Here is an 18,496-nt window from a genome sequence, read left to right on the forward strand (position 1 = left end):
CCATGAGAAGGTGAATCGTTGGTTTTTCCGATTTATTTTTGCTCAAGTATAACGGTACAATTTCACTTTTTTGTTTGCATTTTTCAATACCATATACGTTGATTGTCAAATTATTCATTTTTTCAAATTTAGGAATACTGTTTAAAGTAATTGGAAAGTTTATACCGTCATGCTTGAGCTCTGATAAATATTGGGAGTATGAACTAAGTTTATCTACATTATCATGCATTGGATGAAGGGCTGCTGTCACAGCCCACAGAAAACAAAATTCATCATTGTTTTTTATATTTACGACAGCCTTCTTCTTCTGTATGTCGTGAGGCAACGTAACAAATGTTGACAAAGCTCCACGCAACGGTGAGTACTGATTGATATTGACTACGAGGTTTATGATTTCACGCAACGACCAACTGGAATCACGTTCTTGAAATTCCTCAATTTTCGTCAACAGCCGATCCGTTACATTTTCATCGAACCATCTTTTAATGTCTGTAGCGGCAAGGATTGCTTCGTTTCTAGTATTGAAAAATTTCTTCTCTTCGATTATTTCACCATTTTTCATTGTAGAAAATTCACACGCCAATACAACGTTCACTTTCAGATTTCCAACTTTTTGTATTAAATTTGCTAATCTTTTGACTGTGGATACTTTTGCATCGTACAGGAATGATCTCAGATCCTTGTGAAGGAGATTCACCACTGCACCGGTTCGGATACGACTGTTAAAAGCTGTTTCGAGATCTACCCAGCGAATACGATCAGTCGTTTTTTCACGCGCGCCAATATTTCCACCACGTCTCTGATCATTCTTGAATTTTTCACGCAATGATATGAGCAATGATATAGTTGTTTGAATTTTCGTTTTTTCACCACTCGATAGATCACAATTTTTCAATATTTTATTTAATAATTTGATATTACGAGTTCCATATTTCATCCATTTATCTACTTGATCACCGGATGCATTTTTTAATAATTTATAGGCTTTTTTCATCAAGCTTATTAGTTGCAAACACTTTTTTGATTCCATTGTGTATAGATCGTAATTGTGCACAGGGTAGGAAATCAATGAAGAATCACACGAGTACCGCTCTATTTATACTCGAGCATGAGCAGAGATTTCAATGGAAAAATGATTAACCGAAAAAAAATCTAGGAATAATCCTTATCTGATTAGTATATTCCAGAATGTGTGAGTAGATGGCAGCATTCACGATGGAAAATATAACTCATGATAAATAATATCAATAGAATATTCTGGATCATTCGGGATAGATGATGTCATTCAGAAAAAATTCAGGAAGAAGGGGTAGATGAGTATAAAAGGCTGAATTTTTCATGATGTCCATCAGTCAAATGCGAGATCGAAATAAGGATCGTCGAGAGTTAAAAACGAGAATCGAATTATTTTTGAAAAATATTCAAGAACTTCGAAAGCTCATTCAATTGAAAAGTGATACAAACAATCTCACAAGAAAGTTGTCACAATTATATTTATATCAAGAACAGTGATCTCAGTAATATGGATTTGTCGGTAATCAACAAAGTCAGTCGCATGGATAATTTCCTGCCAACGAAGAAGTTCGTAGATTTGGAGCCTGGAAAAATCTACAAAATCACCGGGTTGAAACAAATAAATACAACATTCGGAGGACAAGTCACAATGGAACTTGAGAACGAATTTCAAGTATTTCTACCAGCCAGAATCACCAAAGCATTCCAAGAACATCCAGAGGAATTTCAAAAAATGACTCAAGCATCTATCGAAAATCATCTTCATGTGCGCCCTTTGGGTGGAAAATATAATCAGTGTGAATTTATTTATATGTAAAAACATTTATTTTCATGTAAACATTTTTATTTCCATGCAAAATTGTTGAAAAATGTATAACAACAATCAACGAATAAAAATGTAAAAAACATATTTTCGTATCATCTTTTCTTAAGAATATAAAAAATATACTAAAAGTTACGGAACAGCTGTGTGAATTTGAGTATTCGGACTGGTGATAGGTTGAATAAGGATGGGTATAGAAAACAACCTCGGGAGTGCATCGTTGCTCTGTTTACATACGGAGCGTGACGGATTCTGTTTTCATCATCTGTTGAGATAAGGATGTATATAGAATCGTATGTATGTATATCGAATGTATATAGGATGTATATAGATCGAGAATTAAATTCTTTTATTGAATGATAGACTACTACTTGAATGATAGACGCTGCGTGCGTGCGTATGTGTCCAAAGATGAAATTATTGTGAAATAAAGGAAGGTTATAATTTTGGAATAATATACCCAGTACACACGATAAACATTTAATTTTACCATATTTATTGAAAAACAATTTTTTATAATTATAAAGGATGGTAAAAACCTTTTTATTGTAGTAATGATTTAAGTATCATATACATGATGAAATATTTTTTTTTTTTTTGTAAAAAGTAGTTTTTTTGAGTCAAAATAACTTTATAAAAAAATTCTGATACTCGTTCCCGATGATACTATGATGGGATGATGATGATGATAATTCTGATCACGATCGTGGTATTGGAACCGCAGTTGATGACGATACTGAAAAAAAACACAGAAACATATATATTAATTTCTAGTTAATTTGATTGAAATTATAATTCTTAACCTTTCGTCTGTAAACCTAGATCGTTCGTTAGCAAGAACAACTTTAACTCTTTAACCTATGACTTTATATTGAATATAAAATTTATGAGAAAAATTAAATTTTCAGGAAATAATTAATAGAAACGTGAACGATCCACGTTTACAGATGGAACGTGTAGAAAAAATGTTACAGACAAGATAATAGAAAAAAATGTGGTTACTTACCATGTTTAATTTAGAACGGTTACATCGTCATCATCGTCGTTGTCCTTCTCGTTTCCCTTGTCTTTGTTATCGTTGCTGTCATCTAGGACAATTACGTCGTCGTCGTCGTCGTCGTTGTCATTCTCATTCTCCTTGTCTGTGTTATCGTTGTTGTCGTTGTTGTCGTTGTTGTCATCGTCATTGTCGTCGAAGAGATTTTTTGGCACGAACCAGTATTCACCGAAATGGAATTCAACCAGTTGCGCCTCTATCCCCGCGATTCTTACTGATACATCGTTTTCAGCCACGATGTATGATCGGAGTGCTCGCCGTAAGATGCTCTCCAATACATCCCTTGAACACGCTGACAACCATTGTCGCGGTACGCTGACCGCAACGACTGTTGTACGAGTTGATGATGATACTTCCATAATCTTTAACATTTAAATGAAAACTTATAGAAATAGAATTTTTAAATCCTCTTAAAATCAATTGTTTATTACAATTAATTCAGAATCACGTTGAAAATTATTTTTGGATTAACAATCACTCCACACAATTGATGTTTGAAGACTTTAAAAAGGTTACACACGAAATATTACTCACTGATTATAATGTTGGCTGTTCGGTGACTCTCAGCGATTGATGGGTCCGTCTTGGCGATGTGTCGCTTTATATAGTCTCAAATGTTTATGTTTATGTTTAATGCTTCGAGAAAGATTCAACTACGACTTACACAAATTCTCATTAAATTCTTTCAAAAATTAATTATAACATTGAATTAGTTTTTAATATAAATATTCAGACTTCTTTACAAAATGTTCTCTTTGAATCAAGTAAAATGGTAGGTTACTTTAGATACTTTTCACAAAATTGTTCGACTAATTCTAGAAATTTCTTCATATACTTCTATAAGAATATCGAGAACATTCGAATAAATAAATTTCAAAATAATATGCAAAATAAAAAATTACTTTAACAAACAATATATATTATGCTTTTAATGATAAAAGTGATCCAATACTCGCAATCAAAAATTGTTTTTAAATGGAAGAAATGATATTTTATTAAAATAGAACATTTTCTTAGCGATAGATGGTTCTGGAAGTTTCTACAAAACTATGTATCAGTAAGAATATTCAATAAATAATAATTTCAAATTCAGATGCATTTCCAAAGATTTTTTTTTAATATTATTTCTATTTACAAATTATAATTGCAAAACATTTTTTATAAAAGGTATTTCACATAAAACATTATTTTAAACAATTAGTATACTAATAATTGCGTAATGCATATTTCATGAGTCTCGTGACACTGGACCACGCAAAAGAAGATCGGGTTACAGGAGATAAGACGCTCCACTGCTGAAAAACATGTGTTATAAACGTATTTGAATAAGCAGGTAATAATTCGAAATTTTTTCTTGAATCATAGAGCAAACTTGATTATACATACTTACGTCACTCGGTGACCCCCAGAAAAATATAAATAATTACTTTTTCTCCACGTGGTAGGGGCATCCGCAGAGCATCATGTTACAAGCATGCTCAAACTATCACGGATTTGTTGTTCTATAGTGCGACTCATAACTGAGGTCATATTTAAAAGATGAGTTATTTCTTTCTTAATCAGTAATTGATATTTCTCTCTTTTTATAAGCAGTATTGTTAGATTTCAAAAACTTGAAAACATTTATGTATATTCATCATACAGATTTTCAGAAAAAAATTGACATTTGAGACAATTTATGATTAATGGTATAGGTCCATCGAATTCGTCGGTATCCGTTTTTTGATAGTGTTTTCGACATCGGCGATAACTCATGAAATCCTCATCGATGCGCCATTCTTTAGGAAGTCTGTCCCATACGTCGTCAATGTCCTTCCATGCATAAGTTAGAATAAATTCTTGAGGAAGACAAGCGATATCCTCCGTCTTCATTGCTCTCAGACTTCCCAATGTAGCGAAGATTCTTAAGGATCGTGGAAATGATGAATTTTCAACACCATGCTTCAAATACCATTCCTTCAAACGTTGAACATTTTCAAAGGCACAATTGTATTCGCGTACCCCATTGTGATACTTGTAATGCTGATATATTGGCGTGGGTAATTTTCGCAATGCGGGGCAACCCAAATCCTCCATATTAATGATCAACTTTGAATCTCCTATAATATCTGTGATCCATTGCTGTTTTTCCAACCCTTTCACATAAACTAAATTCACATTTTTTAAAATAATGTCAAATACGTTCTTTAATTCATCATAAGGAATATCACCAGTATTCCATGGGATACCATGATGGTTGCGTTCACACCACTTATTCTGACTCTTATACTTGGCTGGTAAACTATCCCATTCACATGGAGGCTTAACTAGAAGGCATCCAAACTCCTCATAAGCTTCGGCACTGGGATAAATTTTAATGACTGCCAGCTCTTTTAATACGAATTTATTGATAGGCATCTTAAAACCTTGCAAATCCAAAATGGCTTCCATTGTTCGGCTTGTTGTTAACGGTATCGCTCAAGTGTTCAGCATAAAGTGACGATAAAGGAAAAATCCCTTTTATAGGATACATCCCCACTCTGACACATAATTTTCCAGAATTTAAAAATCAGGATGACGTCATCAATCAGATTTGGAAATTCTTGGAATGTATTATTATCAGGCTTCCTATTAATTGCGACATCTACGGTTCCAACATTTTTCCAAAATTTTCAGTCGTTAAAACAGGAAAGAGCGTCTCATTTCGAGATGACGTCATCATTCTGGAACATTCGAAATGACGTCATCGTTCCAGAACTTTCGAAATGATCTTGAAATGAAATCATCAATAACGTCATAATTCTGGAATATTCGAAATCATCTGATTGGTCATTTCCGTTGGATCCAGTTCGAATCGTTCCAGAACGTTCGAAATGATGTCGTATCAATCAGTCGGTAAAACAGGAAAAAGAACAGAACGTCTCATAGAATATTTCGTTCAGTCGGTAAAACAGGAAAGAACGTCTCATTTCGAAATGACGTCATCATTCTGGAACATTCGAAATGACGTCATTTTAAAAAATTTTTATTATTTTTTTTTATTTTTTTTTATTTTTTTTTTAAATGACGTCATCGATGACGTCATCATTCTGGAACATTCGAAATGACGTCATCGTTCTAGAACATTCGAAGTGATGACGTCATCGAAGGTTCTAGAAGGTTCTAGATGATGACGTCATCGTGACAATGACTCAGCAGAATATCCAGAACCGGCCTTGTATATCTACTTATACCGGTTTAGTATTCCACAAGTTTTAACAAAATAAATATCAATATGCACTTCGTTAGATGACGTGAAAATTATTTTTATTTTCCCGCACGCACTTCATAACATCATAACCCCAAATGTCAACATGACGTGAAACTTCAGCTGGTGACTTTCGAGTACTTTCCAGCTCTCGAGCTCCTTAGCTTTCCGCCAAACTTCCTTGCTCTTCTTCTTGAATGTCATTGGCCCAAAAATTCTTTCACTCTTCATTGGTTGAAACAAAATTTCTCTCACCAGCGATTGGTGATCATGGGGGCCAAGAGGCCTATGTTTGTAGCGGTTGGAGTACGCGTATACAGATACGTAAAATCCTGAATGTGTTAGTAACTTTTGCATAATCTTAAGCCCGTGCAAAGTTTTTTCTCAGAAATTACGACACCGAGCATGCTGATTTTGGACTCATTCGACAGAGAATTTCTTAATTAGCTAAAAGTTCAATTTTCAAAGTCGTACATAACTCATGAGCTTTGCAATTAAAGAAAATCACATGTCAATTTTACCCCCACCACCGCGAATCGTTTTATTCAGAGAAAATATAGTCTCGGCGAGAGCCTCAGGCCAGCAGACGACAGGGCTGTCAATGTACTTGTCCCGAGACTCTACCGAGTCTCTTGATTATAAACTGAAATTCATTTCTCGGGCCTCATCCCGGATTCCTCCATGCTGTTGAGTTCCTAATAGGCATAACATATTAGAGTATAAGGAAAAAAATCGCCAAAGTTCAAGGGACGAAAAATTTTCACTACAATTTTTACGAAAAATTGGTCTTTTATGGTGGAAACCAACTTTATAAGCCGAACATCATACCCAGGGAAAATAAGATTGGGAAAAGTACATTGATGGTCCCTTATTTGCTGATAATTTCATGAAAAAGATTATCCCATAAAAAATGTTCGTATGAGAATGGAATCTATAAAAATGTACTAAGCAATTAATTCATAGAAATTTATACTAAAATCCTATAACCGTCATAACATAAATGAGGAACTTTTGAGAAAAAAGGCGTGATATCAAACCATAAACTTCCCCTAGGGAAAAAAAGGTTGATGGTCTCTTGTTTCTGGATGACATAGAAAAAAGATTCAGAACCAGGAAAAAAATTCTATAGAAATAATAAACGAAAAATTGAAAAGTTCAAAAAAATTCAACAAAAATAAAAAACAATCGAAAAAATTTTGTAAAGAAAAATCAAAAATTTTCAAAAAAATTCATAAATATTGGACAAATTGAAAAATGTACTATCCAAGTTACATGCAGTATAAAAATGTATGATATCAATTGGAGGCCAAGTTTTTATTGATAATTTGGAATATTTATCGAACAAATCGGAAACTTTAATTGAAATTCATGATAATTATTTTCAAGAAAAAAGTTAATGAAAAAAAGTCATAACGGAAGTTACGTGCAGTACTAAAATGTATTATATCAATTCGAGGTCAAATATTTATCAGTTATTCGAAATATAATCTCCGGCGACAAATGAGCGTTGAGAATCCTCGTCGGGCTCACAACGTTTTATCAAAATTACTAAAATATTAATGGAAATAAAAAATCGCAGAATCTTTCTTTCGAATAATAAGAACGATGTCAAACCATTTCTTTTTAACCAGACCATATAAAAATCGTTAAAAATTCACATGAAAGTCATTCGGTTCTTCAACAAGGTACGGACTTTAAAGAATCGATTCCTCTCCGACTTTCAGGATCCCCTGGTATTATTCACAACATTCAACTTCGATTGTATCGGTACAAATTATGTTCAAATACGTCTTAAACGTACTTGTCCGGCCCATCACTTTTTATTTAAATTGCTCATTCGAAAACAAATCAGGGCTGTTCTATAATGACAAATATAATAAAATGGATAGAAATAAAAATAATATCTCCAAGTAATTTGATCTTGATTGTTCGCAAGTTCGTATAGCAATATCCACTTCTCATTTTCTTCAGTGAACACATAGCATTCGGTAAGAACCAATGAAAATGAGAAATAATCAGGTTCATTACTAGAAATTTTCGAACCTACTCAGCCATGCAATGTTTTTTTTTTCTATAGTCACGTACACATTTTGATAAATATCACTAGTCGAGTACGACACGTGGATTCCTGGAATTTGAAGAAAAATGATTTTGTTGTGAATTATGACTCCATATAATATAAATAGATTAATCAACTTCATCTTTCATTTTCGTTTCATTTTGACAAGACCGATTTCAAGGAAAATTATTTTCTCGGGAATTACTGTTCCTTAATATTAACACATGCATTAACTTCGTTTTTGATTTGTTTTCGAATGAGCAATTTGAATAAAAAGTGATGGGCCGGACAAGTACGTTTAAGACGTATTTGAACATAATTTGTACCGATCCAATCGAAGTTGAATGTTGTGAATAATACCAGGGGATCCTGGAAGTCGGAGGGGAATCGATTCTTTAAAGTCCGTACCTTGTTGAAGTACCGAATGACTTTCATGTGAATTTTTAACGATTTTTATATGGTCTGGTTAAAAAGAAATGGTTTGACATCGTTCTTATTATTCGAAAGAAAGATTCTGCGATTTTTTATTTCCATTAATTTTTTAGTAATTTTGATAAAACGTTGTGAGCCCGACGAGGATTCTCAACGTTCATTTGTCGCCGGAGATTATATTTCGAATAATTGATAAATATTTGACCTCGAATTGATATAATACATTTTAGTACTGCACGTAACTTCCGTTATGACTTTTTTTCATTAACTTTTTTCTTGAAAATAATTATCATGAATTTCAATTAAAGTTTCCGATTTGTTCGATAAATATTCCAAATTATCAATAAAAACTTGGCCTCCAATTGATATCATACATTTTTATACTGCATGTAACTTGGATAGTACATTTTTCAATTTGTCCAATATTTATGAATTTTTTTGAAAATTTTTGATTTTTCTTTACAGAATTTTTTCGATTGTTTTTTATTTTTGTTGAATTTTTTTGAACTTTTCAGTTTTTCGTTTATTATTTCTATAGAATTTTTTTCCTGGTTTTCTCTACATCTTCAATTTTATTCAAATTCTTGAAAAATTCCCCATTAACTTTATCTTCAATATCTTCCCCATTTTCATCTCCCTCAAATTCTTCTTTTTCAAAAATTATTTCAACTTCCTCTTTCTCAAAAATTCCAACCACTTTTTCTTTTTCCAAAACTTCTTTTTCAATGGACCCTTTGGTGGGTACTACATCAATAACTTCGTTATATTTGACTCGTAAAGACATCTCCTCCAAATTAATCAAACTTTTGAGCGGTTGTAAGGAATCAACACCAAGCAACACGTCTCTGATTAAACCAGGGATAATTAAGAATTTAATGTACGTTTTTACTTTTCCAATCTCAGTCTTTGCCATAATTTGATTTTTGACTTTTGTCATTTTCCCTTTTATTGCACCTTTTACCGTCACTCCCGTGACAGGCAAAAGTGGGCAATTTTTCAAAATTTGTCTATTCTCCAAATAAAATTCCTCTGAAATTGTAGTAACTCTCGACCCTGAATCAACTAACGCTGTCACTGTAATACCCTCAATCTTAGCATAAATTTCTGGACACTCTATTATAGGCACGGCTTCTCCATTTATCTCTTCTTCCATTAAAAATTCCCTTGTGTCCGTAAAAATCGTATTGATGGCCACTTTAATTTCCTCTGTTTCGTTTGTTTCGCTTCTTTGTTGGAGGTTCTCCGATAAACCGTCCTGCGAATTTTCTTTCTTCTCATCTTTTTCTGCCGTTGTACCTCGTTCGTTTCCTTTTTCTTTTATTTGATCAGCATCTTTCTCGAGCACGGGTACAATGTTTATTCGTTTCCCGCCGCAGAAGTCGAGGGTTGTGGTTCTTGATGAACTTCTATTGCTTGTATTTCTGGCTGTTGTTGCTCGTTGTTTTGTCGATGATCGTTCAGGGTATTAGGTGGACGTATCCTCCATTGTTCTGATTTGGTCTTGGATTTTGATTCCGGCGATTATAGCCGTTTTGTTGATTGTAATTTCCGTTATAGCGATTTTGTTGAGGATATCCATTGTTTTGCCGCTGGTTGTAATTCTGTTGATAAGTGCCGTTATTGGGCCGATTATAATTCTGCTGGTAATGTCGAAACTTCGAAAAGTAAAAAAGGCACGCCAAGTATTAAAAGGTCGTGACCGTAGTTTTAAATGATTTCTTATATTTACATTGTCAATAAATAAATTTAAAAAAAATTTTAACTATGAAAAAATATGAGATCTATTGTAACATATACAGTGAATGAATTACGTTTCCTGTAGGAATTCAGAATTTTGGAAATAAAAAAAAATGAGATCATTTTCTAACTTAGCCAAGTACAGTGAATGAATTAAGGTTCTCGTGGAATTCATCCGTGTACACTTTTAGCCCTAATCCCTCACTTATTCAGAAAAATTTTCCAGCAAACGTCACAGAGAAACAAAGGTTTCTAGAATGATTCTGCAATTATTAAGAGATTATCATCTGTTTTTATGCTAGCTCGGGTTATAAACTTAAAACATTTTACACAATATGATACAAGAACCTTCTATAAAGAAAAGCACAAATACGCGTACAAGTGCATGCATTGTATCAAACTTGATGATCCTCTAATGTAATTGTTTTTTAATTTGCCATCCCTTTTCCATCCAACTATTTCATTGAGTAGTTCGACGTGAGATCCCGCGCTCACGTCGATCTCATATTTTTTCATAGTTAAATTTTTTTAAAAATTTATTTATTGACAATGCAAATATAAGAAATCATTTAAAACTACGGTCACGATCTTTTAATACTTGGCGTGCCTTTTTTACTTTTCGAAGTTTTAATACTTACTGATTTCACTTCTTTTTGCGAGGCGTGACAACTATATAGTATCATATATGTATATGTATACAATGCGGGGTCCAATATCAACAAAAAAAAGTCAGGTTATTTGCTTACCGATAACAGTACGGAGACTTTCTCGTCAATTTCGTTTTTTCGATTATCCTTGTTCCCCATTTGCACCCATGCTTCACTTTCCTGTGTATATTTTTTTGTCTTCTACAGCACTACACTTTTTTCACCAAATCACTGCACAACAAGATTTTCCGTCAAATGCACGACGTTTACTGAACGTCACTTTTATGCTTCTTCGTTTATCTTTTGTTTTTTCATCCGCGTCACGCATACTATTAGCAAACATGTGTACATGTATATGCATATTAACATGTACGATCGACGATACAATAATATGTATATAATATCAACGCGACCCCGCGAATATATATATATATATATTGTTACGTCCCGGTATGATTTGATCTTACCGTGGTCGCAATGGCGCTTCAGTTTCGGTCAGCTGTGAGAGACCGGGGATTGAAGCGGTGTCGAGTGACAGACGAACCCTTTTATTTTACAATTTGGATGGAACCCACTTACCTTTTCGCTGTCGCTTAAGATATTCGAAAAGAGTGCGGTGATATCTGTGGCAATGGTGCGGTCCCTCGTTCTACAACACCCGGTATGCAGCCGACGGCGATTGGAAAGAGACGAGTGGAGAATAGCGGGCGGGTCCGTTGTCCGCGGATATATTCGCGCAGGTGTAATAAAAACGGAACTCCGCGCGTTAAGTATTTAAAACAATAAAATTATATTCAAAATAATGAATTGATAATGCGATACAATTTTGGAACAGTTTTAATATTTGTCAGAGCGACCAAAGCCGGAGGAGAACCGATCGGTTTAATTCGCGAATCAAGACTGACTGCCCTTTTGCATTTTTCCCACTGACTCCGCCTATCTTGTCCGAGTCAGTCGAAAATGCTTAGGCCGAGGTTCCCATGATCTTGAATTGATGCTTCAGCATTTTCTCATGGCAAACCGTCTCACGGCGTTCGTCGCTGCTGATTTGCGTTTTCTTATCGCTAGGTGAGACGGACCGCGAGCGGTTCGTCTCTTCGAATAATTATTCAATTAACGTAATTTACTACGTTAATTATTTATTATATTTCTATAGATTCTATTAGGCAAAAATCAAAACGAATCTCCAGGACGTAACACCTCCCCCTTTAAGAAGAACGCTATGCTTGGGCTTAGCGTTCGATGAGAGAAACGTTCGTTGAGTTTCGTTTTGAGATTTTGCTTTCTTATTTTAATACGCTTATAATATTTTAATTTTATTTCGAGGCGTCGCCTATACGATGGCTCGTCGTCGCTGCATACGAAAGGCCCTTCTTTCGTGCTACATTGTAAGGCATTTCGTTGACTTTGTTCGTTTATTTTCTTTTAATTTATGTTCGGTTCGTTTTGGTTATTTATTGACCTTTCCATGATCTTCGGGTGTTGATCTTTTGATTTTCTTGATTTATTTATTTAAGTCTGATGCAGTGCTGCAGCTCTGCATGCGGGATGCAAACAGCCGCGCTGAGAGCTCGGGGTTGACACCAGCCAAGCTCGTTACTGACGTGGTTGCTGGTAGGTGAGGATAAGGCGTTCGTTTCGGTGGTTCGGGCGGCGGAGAGGATTCACGTTGTTTTGTTTCCGTTTCGTGTCCAGCTTCGGTGTCTTCGTCGCGTCGGTTGGTTTTGCGATGCGCTAAGGTGACGAGCAGTCCGGTAATCGAACTCCATATTGCTCCGAGGAGGTGAATGCTCCATCCATATAATGCGTGGAGGGCGTATCCCTGGATGCATGTATCGGTTACGAACTTGATTGCTGCGAGCACCAAGAGCACACCGACGACGCCTCCGCTGGCTGAGCCGAACTTCATGAAGCCGTTCCAGAATTTAGCTGCTGCGTTCTCGGCGATGTGGTTGAGCGTTTCTTCGTCGAGAAATTCGCGAATGGATACACTGCCGGCTGGTACTTGGTATCCAATTGTTCCTCGAGCGATGTTATTGAGCAGCGCTGGTTTTTCGGCCGGGAACATTATTCGCTCACGCAGCTTATCGATATCGGTTTCAGAATATATGCCACTACTGGCGAGATTTCCAGGTGATGCGTACTTCCATTCGGGTTGCGACAGTGGCGCCAAAGATTGTGGTGGCATAACTTCTATCGGATTTGGCGAGAGTCGGTACCAGGTCCCTTCGATTTGGTATTGTGCAGGAACGAGGGGGTCGCAATTTATTTGCGTCGCTGATCTCACAAGCATTCGCGACGTTGCTGAAAGGTAGAACGACTGATTCCTGTAAGTAACTGGGAGCTCTTGGTAACACTCCTCGGTTCGCCTTATTTTGCACTCGACGGGAATGCACTTGATAATGTGTGCGACTTCTCCGGCGATGACGGACATGTACCCGGGACCCTTCATAACGGTTCGAGCGAATCTTTCTGGTAATAGCGCAGCAATTGACAGTGCGCCCTGTAGTATTTGCCTTTCGAGGTTGCACCTCTGCGTAACTACGTCCTTGTAGAGGCTTTTCATTTGTTTGCGGACGTGTTTTTCGACATAAATGAATTTCGAGTTGATGTAGGAAAACATGTCGAGATTGTTCACCGAAATTTTCCTTTTGATGGCGAATGACTGCCCCTTTTCCGTTTCCAGAATGAATAACTTTGGGTGTTCGGTTTTTATGAGCCGATACCCGCAAACGAGGTACTCGGATGTTTTAGCTAGCGCAAACGTAGTTTGTTCGGTCACGAGCGTGTATACGTCGGGTAGTCGCGACCCGTCTTCAATTATGGTGAATTTGGATGCCATTCCTTCGTAGAGGACGTCGTACATCTCGAAGTTGCACGTGTCGGGTGGCGTAGTTTTCCAAAATGCGCTGTTTCCGTCGATGTCGATACAGTTGCCATTTGCTAGTTGGCATTGCGTTCCAGATTGGAGTGTTATTCTTCCGCCTTGCAGATTGACCGCCGCCTGGTAATTGAACAGCGATATCTTCACTGATGCTTGTACGAAAACCCCACTCCATGTTCCGAACGGGTCGCTGTACTGAGTTCCCTCGCATCTGCCGTTCGCCGACGTCGACCCGGCCAGCGTGATGCTTCTCGTCGTGGTGTCGTTGCGTCGAAGTCCGTGGATTTCCGCTGAATAACCGAGTCGGATAACTCCGGTCTCGTGTACGCGACGGCAGGATGTCTCGTCCAGTTCATGTAAGTATTCTTGAAAACCGTTGACGACTAATGAGTTGTAGGACGACATTCCGCAGTAATGCACGAGGCGGGATATTTCGACTCGACACTGAACTACTACGGTGTCCGAAAATTCAGATAATTGGAGTAGCTGTATGTACGTCTGCGTTGGTTCCGGTTCTTTTAACGGGATGTCGCATTCTTTGACGTCGTTCAGCGATAGCGTCGTGACGTTCAACGTTGATCCTCCACAGTCGTAGCCGACCAGGCCCTTGATTTCGCGCAGCCCTCCGATCAGTAGGAGCGTTGCGATCAGGACAAGCGTTTCGCTGAATCTCTGGTCACCCTTTCCCATTTTCCTCACGTTCTGCAAAAATATTTTTACGATAATTTTGTTTTCCTTAGTTTGTTCGCGTGAACTATTTTAGGTTTGCCCTTATGTTTAATTTTTACGTTAGAGTCTGTTAGGATTTCGAGAACTTCGCAAGGGTCGGTATATTGGTCGTAGAATTTTCCGATTTTAGGTTCTTTTAGGAGGAGGACCATGTCTCCGACTTTGAAGTTTTGGACATTTTGTTTACGATCGTAGTAGGTTTTAGATTTTTCTTTCGCGGCTCGTAATTTTTCGGCGGCGAGTTCTTGGAGGCCGTGAATTTTTGTGAAGAGTCTTCGCAGGTATTCCGCGTACGTCGGCTCCTGTTCTTCGATTCTGTCGCTCCTGGCTGGTTGTCTCGCTAATTTTCCATACACGAGCTCGTGCGGCGTGAAACCCGTACTCTCGTGCTGGCTGGTGTTGTACGAGAACATGGCCATTTCCAAGAATTCGTCCCAATCGTTTTCTTTGTTGACGTAGTGTTTGAGATACTCGACGAGCACGTGGTGCGAACGTTCGATGGATCCATTCGACTGCGGATGGAATGACGTCGTCTTGTATTGTTTGATCCGGAGTTTCCTGGCCAGACCCTTCATGAGGTCGCTGCAGAAATTTGTACCTTGATCCGTCAGGACTGCTTTTGGGGGGCCGAAATGAGCGATAAAGTTTTTAACGAAGGCGTCGGCTATATCTGATGCCCTCGTGTGCTGCAACGCGATTGCTAACGAATATTTCGTTAGCAGATCTTGGATCGTTAGGATATTCGTGTTGCCTTTACGTGTAGCGGGAAACGGGCCCAAGATATCCATCGCTATTTTGTCGAAGGCACTGCCCGGGGTGTCCGTTATCAGCATAGGTTGCCTCGTTTTGACTCGTACGAGTTTTTTCAGTTGACAACTGCGGCATTGTTGGATGTATTCCTGGATTTGAACTTTCATGTTCGTCCAGAAGTAGTTTTCCCGAATTCGCTTGAAGGTTTTCGTGACGCCCTTGTGTCCGCCGACCAACGAATCGTGGCATTCTTCGATGATGTTTCTCCTTTCTTCGGGGGCGGGGACGCGCACGAGTTGTTCGCAAACCGTGAGTTGTATTGGTAGATCGTTCAGGTGGCTTTCCACCATTGACAGCGTGTCCGCCCAGGGGATGTTGTCCAAAACGTTTGTTTTCGCGATGCTTACTGATTTTAACATTAATTCAACCATCACATCGCGAAGGGACTCTATGGATTCATTCAAGTCTTCCCTCGCGGCGTTAGCTCTCAAATCGTTTTTTATTGGCAACCCGATCAATACACGGTTCCCGACGCGTTCTACTCCTGCTCGTGAAAGGTTGAGACTTTGAAATATTGGTAAAATTAATGCGGATGCCAAATCCTTGGCTCCGTCGTCTACCGCTTGATTTTTTGTTGTTACGAAAAATACCAGATTATCTTTTCGCATTGAGAGTGTGTCCCTGGTTCCGATTATCCTAAAATTTTCGGCAGGTTCCGGTGAACTTGATCTACATGAGTCGGCGGAAGAATCGGTTGAACTGGCTGGAGTGTTATCGGGTGTGACTAGATTTTCGTCGCTAGATATTTCGTCAATTTCAGAATCGTCATTGTCAATAAGATTTGTCGACGGCGGTTCGGCCACATGGCTTTGCGAACAGCTGCCTTGTATCGGGTCAGCCGATTCTTCCCTCGCGACCTTTTGTTTTTTCGCGCTGTGAAAGACGATTTCGTCCTCATCTCCGGATGAATCGGGATGGCCTCTTGTCCGTACCGGTGTTACGAGAAAAACTGATTTATCATGCTCAGGGGGGTTGCGTGACAGTGCATCGGCGTTGCTGTTTGTCCTCCCTGGCTTGTAAATGATTTTATATTGATAATTTGCCAGTTTGAAACGCCAGGCGACCAGTCGATTAGCGGGGTCCTTAACCGAGTGCAGCCAAACTAATGGTTTGTGGTCTGTCACCAGTGAAAACTCCCTACCGTAGACGTACGGCCTAAAATAATTCACGCAATACACAATCGCTAAACATTCCTTTTCAATCACAGGGTATTTTTCCTCTGCTTTGTTCAGAGTTCGCGACGCGTACGCTATCGGTCGGTCGCTGCCTATCCTACCTTGGCTGAGTACACCACCGATCGCGGTCGCCGATGCGTCCGTTGTAATGATAAACGGCGCTGTAAAATCGGGATGTTGTAACACGGGTTCTTTACAGAGCGACTCCCTCAAAGTGGTGAACGCTTCTTCTTGAACATTGTTCCATTTGAAAACCGTGTCCTTTTTCAACAGTTGCGTGAGTGGTCTCGCGGTACCGGAAAAATTGTTTATAAATCGGCGGTAGTACCCGGCCAAGCCAAGAAACTGTTTTATTTTCGTAGGACTGGTCGGCCTCGGATAATCTTTTAACGCCTCTAATTTTTTGGGATCCGGTCGGACACCATCTTCGCTTATAACGTGACCTAGGTACACAACCTCTTTGCGCAGAAATTCGCATTTATCTGGCTGGAGTTTTAAGCATGCTTTTCGTAATCGGTCGGTAAGTTTTTTGAATTTTGATTCATGTTCTTGCAAAGAACTCGCGTACAATACAATATCGTCGAGGTACACAAAAAGTTCGGTTCCTTGTAATCCGCACAGCACACGGTCCATCAGACGTTGGAACGTGGCTGGGGCGTTTTTGAGCCCGAAGGGCATTCGCGAAAACTGGTAATGCCCGAACGGCGTTGAGAATGCCGTTTTGTGCGCGTGTTCCCCGTGGAGTGGAATTTGGTGGAATCCGCTCGCCAAATCAAATACAGAGAAGTATTTCGCGCTTCCCAATTGGTCGAGGATATCCGTTATGTTAGGAAGGGGATAGGCGTCGCCGATTGTTTTTTCGTTTAATTTACGATAGTCGATTACCATCCGCCATCTAGGATTCCCCTGTGAATCGGCCTTTTTCGGCACGATCCACAACGGTGAGCTATATGGGGAATCTGAGGTCTCGATTATTTTCCCGTCGATCAAATCGCCGATTTGTTTTGTGATTTCGTCTTTATGCGCTGGCGGAAAGCGGTATTGTCGCGTAAAGACGGGCTGATCGTCGGTCGTTATTATTTTGTGCTCGATGGCATTTGTTGAATTTAAAAATTCTCCGGGAATTTGAAAAAGATCGTGCGCGTCCAGAATTGATTTTTCAACGCTTGCTCGCTCCTCATCGTTAAGATGGTCGAGTCGTAGCAGCGATTTTATTTTTGATAATACGGAATTTTTGTCGGCTGTACTTGACTTTACTGTCTGGACTCTAGGATCGTGCGTACGACGTTCGTCACTAGGCTGATCCCGCGAATTTTCGCTCAGGTCTTGCGAATTTTCTTCGTCGCCTGGCGGTTCGCGTGGATTCTTGTCTTTTCCCGGTTTTTCGTCGAGGAGCTCAAATGCCTCTAAGGTCACCGTTGGGACGGCGAGCTCCACGTCTTCTTCGGTCGTGTTGAACGCTCTCATATACGCTACGCCCTTTATATTGGACACAGCAGCTTCGCCTATATAGATCCCGTTTTTACTTTTTAAACGCGGAACGTAGCCTTGATTAATCTCGGTGTTTTTAACGCGCACGTAATACACGCAACTCGATCGGCTTGGAATTTTTACGGTTTCGCGGTTTTTGAAGGGTAACACGCGGTCATTCCATTTTACGGCTTCCGCGTCCCAATCTATTGCACCTCGATTTAATCCATAAAATTCCGCCCCCAAAATCGCGTCTTGATTTATCCCGAATGAATTTTCCACCACGTGAAACTCCGACGGAGTTCCCAATATATCTAATATCGTCGATCCGATAGTGTATACGGGTTCGTCAGTAATTCCCTGCAGTTTTAAGATATCGTTCGTGTTTATGTTGATTTTGTCCGTTAGCGCCTGAGTTTTTATCAAATTGGGG

The 18,496-nt window shown here is 38.6% G+C and overlaps 1 protein-coding gene across 2 annotated transcripts; it reads right to left on the reverse strand.

Moving 5' to 3' along the window:
- Window positions 1-2,472: 2,472 nt before the first annotated feature.
- LOC122415975 (skeletal aspartic acid-rich protein 1-like) lies at window positions 2,473-3,721 on the reverse strand. 2 transcript variants are annotated; one of them, XM_043428599.1, is made up of 3 exons: window positions 3,429-3,721; window positions 2,844-3,256; window positions 2,473-2,573 (listed from the first exon to the last, which is right to left on the reverse strand). In XM_043428599.1, the coding sequence occupies exon 2, from the start codon at window positions 3,251-3,253 to the stop codon at window positions 2,849-2,851; it is 405 nt and encodes a 134-aa protein (XP_043284534.1). In that variant the 5' UTR covers window positions 3,254-3,256; window positions 3,429-3,721; the 3' UTR covers window positions 2,473-2,573; window positions 2,844-2,848. The 2 variants fall into 2 exon arrangements, with proteins under 2 accessions (XP_043284534.1, XP_043284533.1); XM_043428598.1 differs by having other exon boundaries at window positions 2,844-3,721.
- Window positions 3,722-18,496: the final 14,775 nt, after the last annotated feature.

This window comes from Venturia canescens, chromosome 9 (assembly GCF_019457755.1).
Source record: "Venturia canescens isolate UGA chromosome 9, ASM1945775v1, whole genome shotgun sequence".
Lineage (NCBI taxonomy): Eukaryota > Metazoa > Arthropoda > Insecta > Hymenoptera > Ichneumonidae > Venturia > Venturia canescens.

What these genes read in the sequence shown, in the direction of transcription:
- LOC122415975 (XM_043428598.1), bottom strand. Translation starts at nt 3,265, where the DNA reads ATGTTAAAGATTATGGAAGTATCATCATCAACTCGTACAACAGTCGTT.